Genomic DNA, 17,534 nt, shown 5'->3' on the forward strand with positions numbered 1-17,534 from the left:
ATCCCTACAATAAAGCTATCAAACACAGGACTTAAAATTAATTGAGTTTCTGTCCATTGTTTCTGTGGCTCAGATTTAGATAGCTCTCCTTCGCTTTCAAAGCTTTAAGATCTTTATAGGGTTGTAATAATGGAAATGATAACAGAATTTGCCTATTTGTCTGCCTGCATTAGGATTCTAATAGACCATGGCTTCCAAACCTGGGGTCCACGAACCCCTTGTTTAATGGTATTGGTCCATGGCATAAAAAAGGTTGGGAACCCCTGTGAGAGATCATCTCATTTTTGAAGCAGTCACAGAACTCATTCAAGCTGTGAAATAATCTGTCGATGAGCATAATTTTGTTATATTCAGGTAGTGTTCAAATTTTGTAAAACAAATAACTTTTAAGACTGAATTTTGGGGAAAGTTAAAAAATCTTTTTTTTTCCTTTATAGTTAATGGTGAGCAAGAGAACAGAATTCAGAAAGGCAATGGATATTTTCAAGTGCCGCCACACACTCCAGTCATATTTGGTGAAGCAGGAGGTCGCACACTCTTCAGGTGTTGTATAATACCCCTGTATTCTGGTCCTTCTGGCAAAAGTGAGCTCAACTCAGGGATTCTCATCTGCATTTTTCAATTAACTAGGTCGCCTTACTATCTACAAAATGCAAACTGTGTATAATTGGCAGAACCCAAATTAAACATCAAGAGGGTGAAGAATGTCACATGGTGGCACCATAGATGATAGTTTCCGTCACATTAGAGTAACTTAGTGGGCAGTAATTGGATGTCTTCCTTCTTCCCTAGCACGTCTGTCCACCATAATGGACAGAGCTCTTAACTGCATATCATCTATTTCCCACACTTCTGCTCTCACTCCCTCGACTCTTGTACAGAGCAAAATGAAAGTCTTGTGTGGGTTTCCAGCATCTGCAGAATACCTCTTCGACAGAGCTCTCCTTCCTCCCACCAGCTTTGTATTCTGTAGATAATTCTTTGCTATTTCTGCCAGCTGCAGCAAGATCCCACCACCAGACGCACATTCCCCTCCCCCTTTAGCTTTCTGAAGGCATCACACCCTTCATGACTCCTAATCTTCTCTTCCACACCTTCCTACCATTGTACTTTCTCATTCAACTCAAGAGATGAAACACCAGACACAGAGCATCTCTTCCCACCAATCAGGGACTTAAAGAGCTTTTCCGGGTAAAAGAGCAAATCACTTGCACTTCTTCCAGTCTAATTCACTACATTAGTTGTTCACAGTGTAGCCTCTACACTGAAGAAACCAAACACAGACTCGGTGTCCTCTTGGTACACCTACACTGTCTGCAGGAGGAATCTGGACCTTTAGTTACCGTCAGTTCATGCCACCATCCCATTGTCTCTGTTCTCTCAGTCTGTGACTTCTTGCTCTATTATAAAGCCCAATGTAGACTCAAGGAACGACATCCTGTCTTCTGCCTCAGCACGTTGCAATTTGCAAGACTCAATATATGGAATTCTCCATCATCAGTTACTGAACATGTTCCAACCACTTTACCTGTCCACTATTCACTATTCTTTTATCAGCCGGAAAAGACAATGACATTTTACAAAGTTATTCTTTGCAGGCTTTTGTGCCGAGATGCAGGAGGTGAAACGGAATCCATGCTCCTGAATGAAACCGTGCCTCAGTGGGTTATCGACATCACCGTGGACGTAAGTGATTCATCTGATTCCACTCAGAAATGTTCATGGTGCCTTTGAACGGTGGTTTTATTTTCAGGACTCTTTCACTGTGGTACTTACTCTGTTTAGTTATACCTTATTAATCTCACCTTGAGCAGAACCTGATTTTTATTCTGAATTCATGAGTTCAGCAGCAGTATCACACATGATCAGAAACTAGAATATGACTTCAGACTTTTGTTTTAAACCTTCCTTTTGAGTGCAAGGTCTTTTAAGTCAAGAACAAAACAATAATCACGCAGTAGACATAAGTGCCTTGGTAAATCACACACATTTCTACGATCATGAAAAAATATTAGCATTTGTACTTTTTGTGAAATATCTGGTTCCACAGAGACCTCACTCCTCGATGCCTCCATTGACATAGTCTAGGCCGGAGTTCCCAACCCTTTTTTGTGCCATGGGTGCCTACCAGTAACTGAGGGGTCTGTGGACCCCTGGTCTAAGGCTGTTGACCGTGAAGAGCATCATATCCTGCCCTTGCCTGAAGTTCACCAGATAAGAACTAACTTGGGCTTCCTTTAGTCAAGGTCATGGGATCATGGAGTTGTACAGCACTGAAGGTGGCTCTTTGACCAGCCTTGGAGTGTGGGGTGGCATGGTAGCATAGCAATTAGCACTTCACTTCACAGTGCCAGCAATCACTGACTGGGGCTGAATTTCCGTTCGTGATCCCCATGACCGCGTGGGTTTCCTCCAGGTACCCACATTCCAAAGGTTTGCGGTTAGCGAGTTGACGCTGGAAGCGTGGCGACACTTGCAGGCTGCCCAGCACAACCCTCATTGATTTGATTTGATGCTAAACAACAGATTTCACTATATGGTTCAAGTATATGTGACAAATAAAGCTAATCTTTCTTGCCCATCTATACTACATTAGAACTGTGTCCATAATGCCTTGCCTATTGAAGTGTCTGTCCAAATACCTCCAAATAGAGTAATTGGATCTGATTGCACCAACACCTTACGTAGTGTGTTCCAGACCTTAAACAGTCTGTGTCCTCAGATCCCCTTTAAAAATTCTTCCCTCTCGCTTTAACATATGGCACCTTGTTTTTGATATTCCCTCACAAGGTAAAGATTTTGACTACACATCCCCCCCCCCCCCCCCCACTCTCTCCATAATAAAGAACCTAATCCAAGTAACATGCTGGTGCATCTCCTTTGCTCTCACTCCAGGCTGAATGACCTTGGGTTTCTCTCCCAAGTGCACCAATGTGGAGAGAGACCCAATAAGAGGTTTTAAAATTATGAAAGGCAGAGATAAGACCATAATATGTAGGAGCAGAATTAGGCCATTTGGCCCATCGAGTCTGCTCCGCCATGTAATCATGGCTGATCCTTTTTTTCTCCTCCTCAACCCCATTTCCCAGCCTTCTCCCTGTAACCTTTGATGTCATGTCCAGTCAAGAACCTATCAATCTCTGTCTTAAATACACCTAACGGCCTGACCTCCACAGCTGCACGTGGCAACAGATTCCACAAATCTGGCTAAAGAAATTTCTCCGCATCTCTGTTTTGAATAAACGCCCCTCTATCCTGAAGCTGTGCCCTCTTGGCCTAGACTCTCCCACCATGTGAAGCATCCTTTCCAGATCTACTCTGTCTAATCCTTTCAACTTTTGAAAGGTTTCAATGAGATCCTCCCTCATCCTTCTGAATTCCAGCAAGTACAGACCCAGAGCCATCAAACATTCTTTGTATGATAACCCTTACATTCCTGGAATCATCCTTGTGAACAACCTCTGGACCCTCTCCAATGCCAGCACATCTCTTCTAAGATGAGGGGCCCAAAACTGTTCACAATACTCGAGGTGAGGCCTCACCAGTGCCTTATAAAAGCCTCAACATCACATCCCTGCTCTTGAATTCAAGACCTTTTGAAATGAATGCTAACATTGCATTTGTCTTCCTCACCACCTTCAGGGTGTTCTGCACAAGAACTCCCAAGTCCCTTTGCATCTCAGATCTTTAGATTTTGTCCCTGTTTAGAAAATAGTCTGTGCATTTATTTCTTCTACCAAACTGGCAGCATTATAGTTCATTTGGCACTTTCTTGCCCATTCTCCAAATCTTTCTAAGTCCTTCTGCAGCCTACCTGTTTCCTCCATGCTACCTGCCCCTCCACCAATCCTTGTTTCATCTGCAAACTTGGCAAAAAGACGGGGAGGGAGGCAAAAGAGGTGGGGACGTGGCACTACTGATCAGAGGTAGTGTCACAGCTGCAGAAAAGGAGGAAGTCATGGAAGGATTGTCTGCTGAGTCTCAAACACAAAATAATCTGCAGGTGCTGGGGTCAAAGCAACACTCACAACACGCTGGAGGAACTCAGCAGGTCAGGCAGCATCAGTGGAAAAGATCGGTCGGCGTTTCGGGCCGGAACCCTTCATCAGGACTTATAAAGGGGTTCTGGCCCGAAACGTCGACCGATCTTTTCCACTGATGCTGCCCGACCTGCTGAGTTCCTCCAGCGTGTTGTCTGCTGAGGCTCTGTGGGTGTTAGGAGCAGGAAGGGGTCAATAACTCAATTGGGTGTTTTTTATAGACCACCCAATAGTAACAGGGACATCGAGGAGCAGATGGGGAGACAGATTCTGGAGAGGTGTAATAATAACAGGGTTGTCGTAGTGGGAGATTTTAATTCCCCCAATATTGATTGGCATCTCCTTAGAGCAAGGGGTTTAGATAGGGTGGAGTTTGTTAGGTGTGTTTCAGGTAGGTTTCCTGACACAATATATAGTTAAGCCTACAAGAGGAGAGGCTGTAGGAATACTATTTTCTTGCTCTAATAAATTATATTAGTAAATAGTATTGTTACTATTTCCTTTAAACCATCAGGCTACTGATCTGGAGTGGATAACTTCACTTACCCCAACACTGAACTGATTCCACAACCTATGGACTCGCTTTCAAGGACTCTACAACTTGCGTTCTCATTATTATTCATTGCTTATCTATTATTCTTCTTTTGATTTTCTTTTTACTTTTGCACAGTGTTTTCTTCAGCACATTGGTTGTTTGTCAGTCTTTGTATGTAGTTTTTCATTGATTCTGCTGTTTCTTTGTGTTTACTGTGAATCCCCACAAGAAAATATGTACTTTGGATATTGGTTACTGGCACCAAGTTCTTTATTAATGCAGTGGCTGTAGGCAATTTGCACCTTACTATTTTTGACTCTCCTTTTTCAGAAGAACATGCCGAAATTCAATAAAATCCCATTCTACCTCCAGCCTCATTCTTCTTCGGGAGCAAAAACACTTAAGAAGTAAGTAGATTGAAATGAAAGAGATCTGAATGACAATTATTTCCTCGCAGCAGCTAATCTGACCCTGTGTTGGTGTTGAGAGCAACTCCCTCTTTAGTCCTTTTGTTCTTTGGACCACGTATACATGAGAGGTATTCACCATAAGAGAGTCTTGGACTGTTGGGTTCTTGCAGCGAGCATTGTGTTTAAGATATCAAAGAGATGTGATTTGTAATGTAATATAGTACCAATTGGAAAAGTAGTGTTATATAAAAACCTACTGAACTTGATCCTATGTTGTTCCTACAATGTTTAATGTGACTATTATAGCTTGATTAGAAATATATAATGAGGCTTTACTTACAGCTAATCTTGGAGATGCGAACATCACAGTCAAAACCACATTTATTGGCCAAACATTAGTTGCCTTGATAAGGTAGTTAAGCTTTCTCTTTGAAGTACTGACTTTTTAAACTACAAGTATCTTTCTAAAACATTTCTGAGGGGATTAGTAGTCCATTTTATACAGTGAAATCCAAGTAAAGTTCACATAGCAGAATATTTTAGCTCCTGATTATTTCTCTGCATCTGTACTGAGCTGCTAATTCTGATTTCAGTGATCCTCAGCAGCTCCCTTGAACACCTTCACTATAATATTTCTTGTGTGAATTGAATACTGGTCCTAAGAACAAAATCGTCTTAGTATCTGGGTTCATTGTGCTGAGCTTATACTGTACGTCTGGGACATGCCCTGCCAAGTTCCACCCAGAAAGACCAGCAGCAGTTTAGAAATACTATCACACTTGTGTCTTTACATCTGAATTTATAAAACAGTGGTGCACTTTGAGATTTAAAAATTGATCAGATCAGGATTATTAGAAGCTTCAGGATTGAATTGAAGTGGAGATAAATTTCTACCAAAGGAGGCATAAGGTGTTCTTTCCCTTCACTAGCCTGCAGGTCACCCTTGGGCAAGGTGTAGCACCTGCTTAGCCCCTCCTCTCCCCACCCCCACCCCCACCCCCCACACACTGATCGGGGTCACATGAAGCCACGGGAGCAGGTAGTGGATGGTCGTATGAACTGCTGGTGCAGATCACAAGTCCTGGTTATGTGACCACTGACGCCAGGCAGACAATCTCAAAAGAGTATTGCAGACAATCTCTGAAGAGTATTGGTAATGGCTGGGGTCACCCATCTTGTGAAGACACTCCTCAGATAAAGGCGATGGCAAACCACTTCTGTAGAAAAATTTGCCAAGAACAATCATGGTCATGGATAGACCATGATCGCCCACGTCACACGACATGGCACTGAAGATGATGATTATATTTCTGATCAGCAGTGGGAATTGAACCCTAATCGCTAGCGCAGTAAAGTGTAACACTGACCACTATGAGACTGTGTCAAGCTGACTGTGGTCAACTTAAATCTGTATTGTTAGCTCAAGGTGCAAGTAACATTAAGGGCAGCTTTGTTTATTGCCCATTTATATTTGCCCCAAATCTGTTTGCGTTGCCACCGTTGTAATTGGCAAACAAGAGCAAAGAAGAAGATTGAATTCACCCTCTCTTGATTCACGTCTTGATGCAAAAACTTTTGCAATTCTGTTCTATTAGAGTTAAAAGTAAACCAGAGTTCGGGGAGGAAACCTACGTGGTCATGGGGAGAAAATACTAACTCCTTGCAGACAGCAGTGGGAATTGAACCCTAATCGCTAGCACGGGAAAGCGATACACTGACCACTATGAGACTGTGCTGCCCATGAAGCTGCAATTAGTTATTTACCATGGTATCCTTGCTTAAAAGCAAGGAATTCAGTAACAGGAACACTGAAGGGTCTGATGCTCCACTGAATCCCTTCCTTCTAACAGTGCACAGGTTGAGATTGTTATACACGTGTATAAAATTTTAAAGTTCAGAACCTTCTACGCGGGGAAGCAATAGTCCTGGTGACGGTAGGTGACTGGGGGCAGCTAGGCACATTTCAGGCCGTTGTTGTTGATCTCTTTCAGTATTTAAAAAAAAAAGCAGCAGTTAAGTACATTAGGAGCTTTTAACATGCGTGTGATTGTTTAAGGAATAAAAATAAAACAACAGCGGTGGGTGCAGTGACATCTAAAACTAAAAATGCCTGAGTAGTTTCAAATTATTTATTTATTTAGAGAACCCGCGTGGAACAGGCCAACAATATGCGCCAGCCAGCAACCCACCTATTTAACCCTAACCCATCACAAGACAATTTACAATGACCAATTAACTTACTAACCCATATGTCTTTGGACTGTGGGAGGAAACTGGAGTACTTGGAGAAACCCACATGGTTTATGAGGAGAATGTACAAATTCCTTACAGACAGTGCTAGAATTGAACTCCAAACTCCAGAATGTCCCAAGTTAGAACCTAGAACCTAGAAATCTACAGCATATTACAGGCCCTTCAGCCCACAATTTTGTGCTGACCATGTAACCTACTCTAGAAACTGCCTAGAATTTCCCTAGTGCAGAACCCTCTATTTTTCTAAGCTCCATCTACCTATCTAATAGGCGCTTAAAAGACCCCATTGTATCTGCCTCCACCACCACCACTGGCAGTGCATTTCGCTGAGAACATCTGCTGCCAATTTATGTTCCTAAGTTCCTGCCTCTGATAGCATTTGCCCCCTACCCCAATTAAAGGTTTTCCCAAATTGTCTGTTCCTATCCCTCTCCAGCACTGTGGTAAAGGAGACAGGGTTGTGATCATTACCACTGAGAGATCTGACACCTGACCAGGTAGCTGCACCTCCCACCCAATACCAGGTACAATTCCCAATACAGCTTCTCCTCCAGTTGGCTTATCTACATATTGCGTCAGGAAATCTTCCTGAACACACCTAACAAACTCCACCCTTGCTCTAAAGAGATGCCAGTCAATATTAGGAAAGTTTAAAATCTCCCACCATTACAACCCTATTATTATTGCACCATTCCAGAATCTGCCTCCCTGTCTGCTCCTTGTAATAGTATTGCACTAACCAATATGCTACCTTGGTACTATCATCATGAGGTGATCTGCTGGTGATTCTAGGACCCAAGTTGTTAAATATAGAGGTGCCTATATAAATTTAGCCTTGCTTTTATTTTAGATTTTATTTCCTTCTGGAACATCTCTTGATTCATTATCCCTGCCTACTAACAGCATTGAGAGCAACTCGCGAAAGTGACACTTTTAATCATGTTTATAGGGATCGTTTATCGGCCAGTGATATGCTACAGGTTCGAAAAGTGATGGAGCATGTTTATGAGAAGATCATCAACCTGGATAACGAGTCACAAACCACAAGCTCCTCAAACAATGAGAAACCCGGAGAACAGGACAAGGAAGAAGATATTGCCGTGCTAGCCGAGGAGAAGATTGAGCTTCTCTGTCAAGATCAGGTTAGTTTGCCTAGTCTCAGCTGTTGAGCATGGTTCATTGCTTCTTGAGTTCACGGGTTCCTCCAGATCATTGGTAAAAGATGTATTGCAGATATTTATAATATAGAACCTAGAACGTTACAGCACAGTACAGGCCCTTTGGCGCACGATGTTGTGCCTATCCTTTAACAAGTTCAAGTTTAATTCAACCACACACATGAATACGACCAAACTAAAGTGTTCCTCTGGGGACAGGTGAAAACACAGGACCAACAACAGACACAGCACAAAGCACATGTAGCACATATGATTATGATAGCAGAAAAGCATACAGTTACAAAAAATAATATTAAAAATATAATAAAGTAGCCCTGAGTGTCATGGCCTGTTGATTAATGGTGCATAGATGTTGTCCTAGAGCCAAGTTTCTGCAAGAACAGCCCACAGCAGTTCCTCATATTGTGCAGTGCAGCTGCAGATGAAGCCAATCCAGTTTTTCTTTCACTGTGCAAACACTGGAGGGCAGCACTGGCGGGAGGATTCAGCCCCCAACCCAGGCTGAACTGAGCGGCGCACAGCATCTCCCTTCCTCGGTGGCTGCAACAGGTGGTCCTGAGGCCTGAATGAGGACCTGGTCTGCGCCATAACCGAGGCCACACAGCTCCCCTGCCGTTCGTCTCGCCAGTGAAGCAGACTCACAGTATTGTACATTACCAGTGTCCAACAAGGTCTGGCAATCCCAACAAAACGTCCGAGACAATCACCCGCACCATCTGTTGGATCACGCATCAAGTTCCTGGCTGAAGCAGACTGCAACACGGTGCGCACTGCTATCCTGCAACTTGCTAGTGAGGTAGATCTGCATGCAGTACTTGATGTTCTTGGTAACCAGCAGTGTCTTGCGATCCTGAAAGCGACGTAAAGGATGAACAATTACACCCTTGATTGGACCCAGAGATGCCGCTGTTTCCAGGCGTGTCTCCATCTTACCAGAAGGACCTATTCCAAGGTCAATCTAATCCTTCCTTCCCACATAGCCCTCTGATTTTCTTTCCTCCATATGCCCATCTAAGAGTCTCTTAAATGTCCCTACGGTATCTTCCTCTACAACCACCGCTGTCATGTACCTACCACAGTCAGTGTATAAAAAAAGCCTCCTTTGATATCCCTCTATACTTTCCTCTCAATATCTTAAAGTTCTGCCCCATTGTATCAGCTATTTCTGACCTGGAAAAACACTTTGTGCTGCCACTTTACCTGTGCCTTTATCCTATACACCTCTATTAAGTCACTCCTCCTCCTCCTCAATGAGAAAAGCCCTAACTCATTCAACCTATTGCAGTAAATCTCCTCTGCAGACTCTCTAAAGCTTCCACATCCTTCCGATAATGAGGCGATCAGAATTGTCTAACCAAGAGTTTTATAGGGCTACAACGTTACCTCATGTCTGTGTTATTTTTATTTCCTTTATTTTATTTAGAGATACAGCACACCCAAATGAGCCCGCACCACCCAGTAACTTACTAACCCATAGGTTTTTGGAATTGGGAATAAACTGGATCACCTGAAAGAAATCCATGCGGTCACAGGGAGAATCTACAAACTCCTTATAAGCAGCGGTGGGAATTGAACCGAGGTCACTAGCGTGGTAAAGCTTTTTGCTAACCCATACACTACCGTGCCACACGTTAGAATGCTCTCCACTGTACATCTGAAGAATGACGTGACTGTACATGTGCATAATCCAGCTCTCTTCAGCATTTTCAGAAAGTAGAGGTATTGGTAAGCTTTCCTGATAATGTAGAATGTGTTCTGGGACCTTGAGATATGCACTCCCAGGAGTTTAAAACTGTTTGCAGTTTCCACTGCTGTGCCGCCAGTGTTAGTAATGTTAGTAAAGGGGTGTTAGTAATGCGAGTTCTCCTGAAGTTAATAACCATCTCCTTTGTCTTGTTGATTTGAGGAGGAGGTCATTTGCCTGGCATCAGGCCTTGAGCAACACCAATACCAGAAGTCCATCTGCACACTTCTGTAAATCAGATGTAGTTTAAAAATTTCAAAGGTGATTGAGGTTTGCTTGCCCTCTTTTGTCACCTAAAATTACAAAATAGTTTCATTTGATCATTGTTGACACAAGATGGTCATAATTTTTGCCTGGATAAAGGAATTCATTGTGTGAACAGCTTTGAAACTGTTGCTTTTTCAAGTTGCTCCATAGAAACGTAGTTGCTGTTTCTCATGAGAAGTTGGGAGTTCACCCATCACACCTTCTTTGGTGTTTGTGGTTTAACTGGTGATTTTCCATAGGTCCTTATGACATTATCATTTAGCCTGCCAAATATATGCTGGTTCACAGAACATTTCTCCTTCCACACCCTCTAGTCAGAATCAGAATCAGGTTTTATTATCACCGGCATGTGACGTGGATTCCCTATAAACTGTTCTCCCCACATTCCCATCACAAGTTCTACCACTTAACTACATTAGGACTAATTTTGCATTGGCCAATTTAACCTACCAGTCTCCAAATCATGGCATGTGGGTGGAAGCTGGAGCACGGTTGTTGGCCTGATCGGAGGGGATCACGAGACGGCCTACAGGGAGGAGGTCCAGCACCTGGCTGTGTGGTGTGCCAACAACAACCTGGCCCTTAACACCCAGAAGACCAAGGAGATCATTGTGGACTTCAGGCATGCTAGGAGCCACACTCACACCCCCATCTACATCAACAGAGCTGTAGTGGAGCGTGTATCAAGCTTCAAAGTCCTTGGTGTCCACATTTCCAAGGATCTCACCTGGTCCCTGAACTTCTCCATTCTGATCAAAAAGGTGCAACAGCACCTTTATTTCCTGTGGAGCATCAAGAAAGCTCACCTCTGTCCCAGGATACTGACAGACTTTTACCGCTGTACCGTTGAGAGCATACTCACCAACTGCATCTCAGTGTTGTATGGCAATTGTCCCGTATCAGACCGCAAAGCACTCCATCGTGTGGTGAAAACTGCCCAGTGGATTATCAGCACCCAATTGCCCACCATTGAGAACATCTACCATAAATGCTGCCTGAGCAGGGCGAAAAGCATTATCAGGGATGCATCTCACCCTAACCATGGACGTTTTTACTCTCCTCCCATCCGGTAGGCGCTACAGGAGCCTCTGCTCCCGCACCAGCAGTCACAGGAAGAGCTTCTTCCCTGAGGCTGTGACCCTGCTGAACCTCTCATCACAGCACTAAGCAGTGTTGCACCCATATTGTACTGTCTCAGTACTTTTATATTTGTGTGCTGTAGCACTTACTTTTTATTCACAGTTATTTTGTAAATAACACTATTCTTTACATTTCTGGTCAGATGCTAACTGCATTTCATTGGCTTTGTATCTGTACTCAGCACAATGACAATAAAGTTTAATCTAAGCTAATCTAATCTAATCGCGTGGAGGAAGCCCACGGTCACAGGGAGAATGTGAAAACTCCACAAAGACAGCACTGGCGATTAGAATTGGACCAGATTTGTGATTTGGCAGTCGGTAGCTCTTCTAACTAAATTGGTAAATTGACTTATTGTCGCAATGAAAGGTATAATGGGAAACTTTGTTTTGTATGGTAGCCAAACAGATCAGTTCATTACAACAGTGCATTGAGGTAGTACAAGAAAAAAAACAATGACAGAATGGAGAATGAAGTGCTACAGCTACAGTGGAAGTGCAGTGCAGGCAGACAATAATGGCAGGCAGGCATGGCCATAGTGAGGTAGATAGAGAGTTCAAGAGTCCCTCTCATACTGGGTGCTGTTCAGTGAACCGGGCAACCATTTAATAGTCTTATAACAGCGGGATAGAAGCTGCCCTTGGGCCTGGTGGTATGTGCTTTCAGACTTTAGTATTGCTGGGACTTGGTACCATATTATTTATCGTCTATTTGATTCTAGCTTATTTAATGAATACTGTGAAAAGAGAATGCTTGGGTTGGGTGGGGTCTTTGATTATGCTGGCTGCTTTACCGAGTCAGCGAGAAATACAGTCGGAGTCCATGGAGGGAGGACTGGTTTTCCGTTTCAGGCTGAGTGGGATGTGTTCACAATTCTCTGCAGTTTCCCTTGGTCACAGGCAGAGCAGTTGCCATATCACGCCATGATGCATCTGGATAGGCTACGCCATCTCAATTGTTACTGCGACGAACCATTATCAAATGTTTTTAATTGACGACACCACCTTCTTTAAACTTTGTTGCAGGTGCTTGATCCAAACATGGATCTGCGGACCGTGAAGCATTTCATCTGGAAAAGTGGAGGGGACCTGACGCTTCACTATCGGCAGAAGTCAACGTGATGTCCTCTCGAGGAAGGAAAAGGGCTTGACTCGTAGAAGCCAATAGTTTCATTCTGAACTTTCCCTCTGCGCCTAATTTCCTTTCCTGTACTGGGTGAAAAGAGTAGTATCAGTGCTCCTTGCACCGCTCGTTGAATTATCCTGTCTGGGGAAAAGGCGCCAAGTTATTTGTGCGTTTCCAATGTTATATAATTTAGAAAGGATGCAGAATGTAAATTAAAGCAACTCCTAGTGCACTGTCTTAATGAGCAGGCCAGAGATTTCTGATAGATTTATAGTGTGGTGGTTAATACACTGTACAGGGTAAAATGCATAGATAAACGCTCCAGATAATGGACATAACCACCTCATCCAGTAGGTGTCCTTTTATTTGTTCCTAACACATTGTTGCCCTCTCAGATATGTCTGCCTTGGCATCACACGCTAGTCACCTTTCTACATCTGATGTTATTTGTCACTGTAAATTGTATTTCCATACATTCCAGGCATTTTTTTTCAATGGCATCCAAGTGTCGACCGTCCTGATGGCTCCTTTATGAGGTACGGTGGCTGAATGAGATCAAAAGGGAACGTGCAAAGAGCAGATTCATTGCTTGTGTTGGAACCAAGCTGTAAGCTCAACGTAAATTCTCCCCCAAGATTGACTGTTCTCAATATTTATTCGGTTTATTTAGCGGTGCTACACTATCAGAGCTAATCCAGCAGAGATGAGATCTTGTAGAGACACTTTATCCAGAAAGAGAACAAAGTACCAGGTAGCAGGGCTAGTAGGGACAACTTTGAGGTTGCGAGGTCAAGTTCCTTGTTAGAACTATCAGCGGTGGGTGTGGATTACTGGAAAGGTTCTGAGTCCAGGCTAACCAAGTGGAATACAATAACCAAGTGATTTGTTTTCCTTTAGAAAGAAATCCAGTAGTCTGAAGGACCACCGATATCCAGATCCTACCTTGGGAGGAGTTTGATGTAAATACTGTACTTTTTTATTCAGCTAAATGACAACTTTTTAAAACTTTTTTTTTAAAAAGAAGGAAAGCTTTTGAGACTTTGTAGCTGATTGCAATTTTTTTTTGGATACTAGAAATCCAGAGTTGAAACGTAAAGGCGTAAATAAAGTAATATTTAAACCAATGTAGTGCTTTCAATCTCATAATACTGTAGATACACAAAACAGACAGGACACCCTTGAATGCAAACTCCAGTTCATATTTCCAGTTGTAAACATCAGCTGTTGGGTGCAACTAATAAATCTAAATAATGTAAAAGCAGAGGACATTTAAGTTCATCATGCCAACACAAGTTATTGCCTTTTTTTTTAAAGCATTGATCCATTTTGTGTTCATTGGATTTTGCTGTTGTCTCCCTCTTCGAATTGATCTGTGTACACCAGCTCATTTCTGTATTGACATTAAAAGTTTTATGTACTTGTAGAAGAGGCAAAACAAGACTGTTAATGTTTCTTGTACTAGAGTGCCTGAAGAGAATTTAGCTTTGAATTTAAAGGAAGTGAAGTCATTGTGCAAAGACCACTGAAGGATACATTCAGCCTTCATTCCCTCGACTGTTTTCTTTCTCCCATGATTATATAGTGTGTGGAGAAAAGAACAACCTTCAGGTTAAGTTGAATGCTTTCACTTTTAAATATTGATTGGTTCAACTTGTATTTCTAGCAGAAACACTTAGATAGACAACAGACCCAGAGTGGTTGGCTATTGGGAATAATCCATCCTGAGTTGCTTCTGATTTACAAAAGCAGCTGGACAGCACTCCCAATTCTGCTTTTTCAGAGCTGTTGTGAAATAGTTTAAGGCCTCTGAACAAGCCTTTCTTTTGTAAAGACATGTTTACCATTATGTGCAGCTGTATCTCTCAGAATCAGGTATAATATATGTTGTGAGATTTGTTGTTTTGCGGCAGCAGTACAGTGCGATTAGTGCAAAAAGAGACCAAAAATAGTGAGCTGGTTCAATGTCTGTTCAGAAATCTGATGGTGGGGGGCGGGGAGGAGGAAACTGTTCCTAAAATGTTTGAGAGTGTGTCTTCAGGCTCTTGTACCTCCTCAGTGATGGTAGTAATAAGAGGACAGCAGTCTTGGGTGATGTGGGTCCATAATGAAGGATGCCTGTCTTTTTGAGGCATTGCCTGATGAAGACGTCATTGATGCTGGGGAGGCTGCTACCCGTGATGGAGTTGGCTGAGTTTGTAACCCTCTGCTGCTCCTCCGTGCCAGACAGTGAAGCATGCTGTCCTCCCTAGGACACTGCAACGAAGTCGGAAAGATGTCTCTTGTCCCACTTTAGGGTTAAGCGTATGCTGATGCTCCCGTGCAGGACCAGGGATCTGCTGTCCTGTCAGAGATGCTGGATGTCAGATAAGAAGTTAAACTGATGTCCCTTCTACCTTCTCAGGTGAGTGATTTTGATCTCATGGTGTTATTTTGAACTTTGAACTTGGCTTGAATATTTATTTCTTCAAGACCTTCCATAAGATGATGAGACATGGGAGCAGAATTAGGCTATTTAGCCCATTGAGTCTGCTCCGCCATTCCATCATGGCTGATTTATTATCACAGCCCAATTCTCCTGCCTTCTGCTTGTAACCTGCATCCTTGTGAATCAAGAACCTACCAACCACTGCTCTAAGTACACCCAGTGACTTGGCCTCCAGCCGTGTGTGGCAATGGATTCCACAGATTCACCACCCTCTGGCTAAAGACTACACTTGAATATGTATTCATAATTGTTGGGGTCATAATTTGTAAAAAAAAAAATAATGGTGGTATTGTACTCTGTTGTTTAACAGAGACAATACTTCACAAATTAATTATTGGCTATAGGTTTTCGTATATCTTGTAAATAGCAGAATAGAAAATGGGACTTGTTCTTCACAATCTGTTTTCAGAACTCCAAGCATTTAGGATTTCTGCTTCATCGTTAACTATATTGTTATTGGACGGTGCGCTGCAACACACTTCTGCTCTCAGCAAGCCAATCGTGACACAACTCAATGCATAAAAACATGCAGACATAGTCAAGGTGTTCAGTTATTGTTTAGACCAAACATTAGAATGGAGAATAAATGTTGGCTAAGTGACTTTGGCTGTGGAATGATTGTTGGTCCCAGATGGTGTGCACAGAAACTGTTGATCGCCTGGGATTTTCACACACGGCAGTCTCTAGATTTTACAGAGGATGGTGTGATAAACAAAAAGAAATCCAGTGGGTGGCAGTTCTGTGGGCAGAAACGCCTTGCTGATAAGAGAGGTCAGAGGGGAATGAGCAGAGTGTTTCAAGCTGAGAGGGAGGTGACAGTAACTCAAATAACCACACATTACAACAGTGGTGCACAGAAGTGCCCTTCTGGAATGCACAACATATCGAACCTTGAAGCAGGTGAGGTATAGCAGCAAAACAGCACCCTGGGCTCCACTCCTGTACCTAATGAATTGGGCACTGAGTGAACTTCCATCAGCAAAATAGGTATAAGTGAGTCTTTTCTTTTTATGTTATATCCTGCCTGGTGTGTCAATATTAAACAAGCCATTTGTCTGTTTACCTACCACAGTCCTTTTCAATTTTTTTTATTCTTGTGTATAGCTAGAGCAACCAACCAAAGAAAATGTCCAGGTTAATTAATTTGTTTAACTTTGATAGTTGATAACAGCATAGGTGACAAAGCAGATTTTTTTTTACTCCTTCCATGCCAGGCAGGTTCAGGGCAGGGGTATGCACACATCAATGTGTCCCTGGTGCCCCTTTTATGTTTAATAAATAGGGACACCTTCTACATCTGATTGTCAAATTGTTCTAAATATTCATCACCCATATTTCCCCTTACCCCAATTAAGCATTTCCCTAACTTGTCTGCTCCTATCCCTCTCCAGTGCTATGGTGAAGGAGATAGAATGGTGATCACTATCTCTAAAATGTTCTTCCACTGAGAGACCTGACACCTGACCAGGTTTATTTCCCAATACCAGATTGAGTTCAGCTTCCTCTTGTAGGCTTATCTACATATTGTGTCAGGAAAGCTTCCTGAACACACCTAACAAACTCCACCCCATCTAAGCCCTTTGCTCTAGGGAACTGTATATCTAAAAAAAAGTGAGGCAGTGTCCAAAGATTCAACGTCCATCCTTGTTACTAACTAAACACTTGTTCTAGAGCTTCAGTTCACGGATAGATACCCTGACATTTTCCTGTAGAGTTTGCTGATACAATTGAGAATTCATAGTTCCATCTATGATGCAAGCCGTCCTGGTCCCGAGGCAGCAAAGCAGACCCAAACCATGACACTGCCACCACCATGCTTCACAGATAGATGAGGTTCTTGTGCTGGAATGCGGTGTTTGCTTTTCACCAATCATAACGCTTCTCATTTAAGCCAAGAAGTTCTATTTTAGACTCATCTGTCCACAGAACATTCTTCCAATAGCCTCAGGCTTATCCAAGTGGTCTTTAGCAAACTTTAGATGGGCAGCAATGTTCTTGCACAATACACACACCACACACACCATTGTTGTCCAGTGTTTGCCTGATGGTAAATTTATGAACACTGACATTAGCCAATGCAAGAGAGGCCTGTAGCTCATTAGATGTTACCCTGGGTTCTTTATGACCTCCTGGAATATTACATGCCTTGCTCTTGGAGTGATTTTTGTTGGTCGACCTGTCCTGGAGAGAGTAACAAGGGTGTTGAATTTCCTCCATTTGGACACCATCTGCCTGACTGGATTGGTGGAGCCCAAACTCTTTAGAAATGGTTTTGTATCCTTTTCCAGTCTGGTGAGCATTATTTTTTCTGAGATCCTCAGAAATCTCCTGTGGTCGCAGCATGGCACATTTGCAAA

General features: G+C 42.8%; 1 protein-coding gene across 1 annotated transcript in view; it reads left to right on the plus strand.

The window, feature by feature from the left end:
* LOC140195567 (WD repeat-containing protein 48) overlaps positions 1 to 14,126 on the plus strand; it is a 116,601-nt gene extending 102,475 nt beyond the window's left edge. The window contains exons 15-19 of the mRNA XM_072254131.1: positions 438 to 543; positions 1,599 to 1,686; positions 4,906 to 4,982; positions 8,188 to 8,380; positions 12,593 to 14,126. Coding sequence (XP_072110232.1) covers positions 438 to 543; positions 1,599 to 1,686; positions 4,906 to 4,982; positions 8,188 to 8,380; positions 12,593 to 12,688 — 560 coding nt within the window. The 3' untranslated portion in view covers positions 12,689 to 14,126. The remainder of the gene's footprint in view (positions 1 to 437; positions 544 to 1,598; positions 1,687 to 4,905; positions 4,983 to 8,187; positions 8,381 to 12,592) is intronic.
* The last annotated feature ends 3,408 nt before the right edge of the window (positions 14,127 to 17,534 follow it).

The sequence above is a fragment of the Mobula birostris genome, chromosome 3 (genome assembly GCF_030028105.1).
Source record: "Mobula birostris isolate sMobBir1 chromosome 3, sMobBir1.hap1, whole genome shotgun sequence".
Taxonomy (NCBI): domain Eukaryota; kingdom Metazoa; phylum Chordata; class Chondrichthyes; order Myliobatiformes; family Myliobatidae; genus Mobula; species Mobula birostris.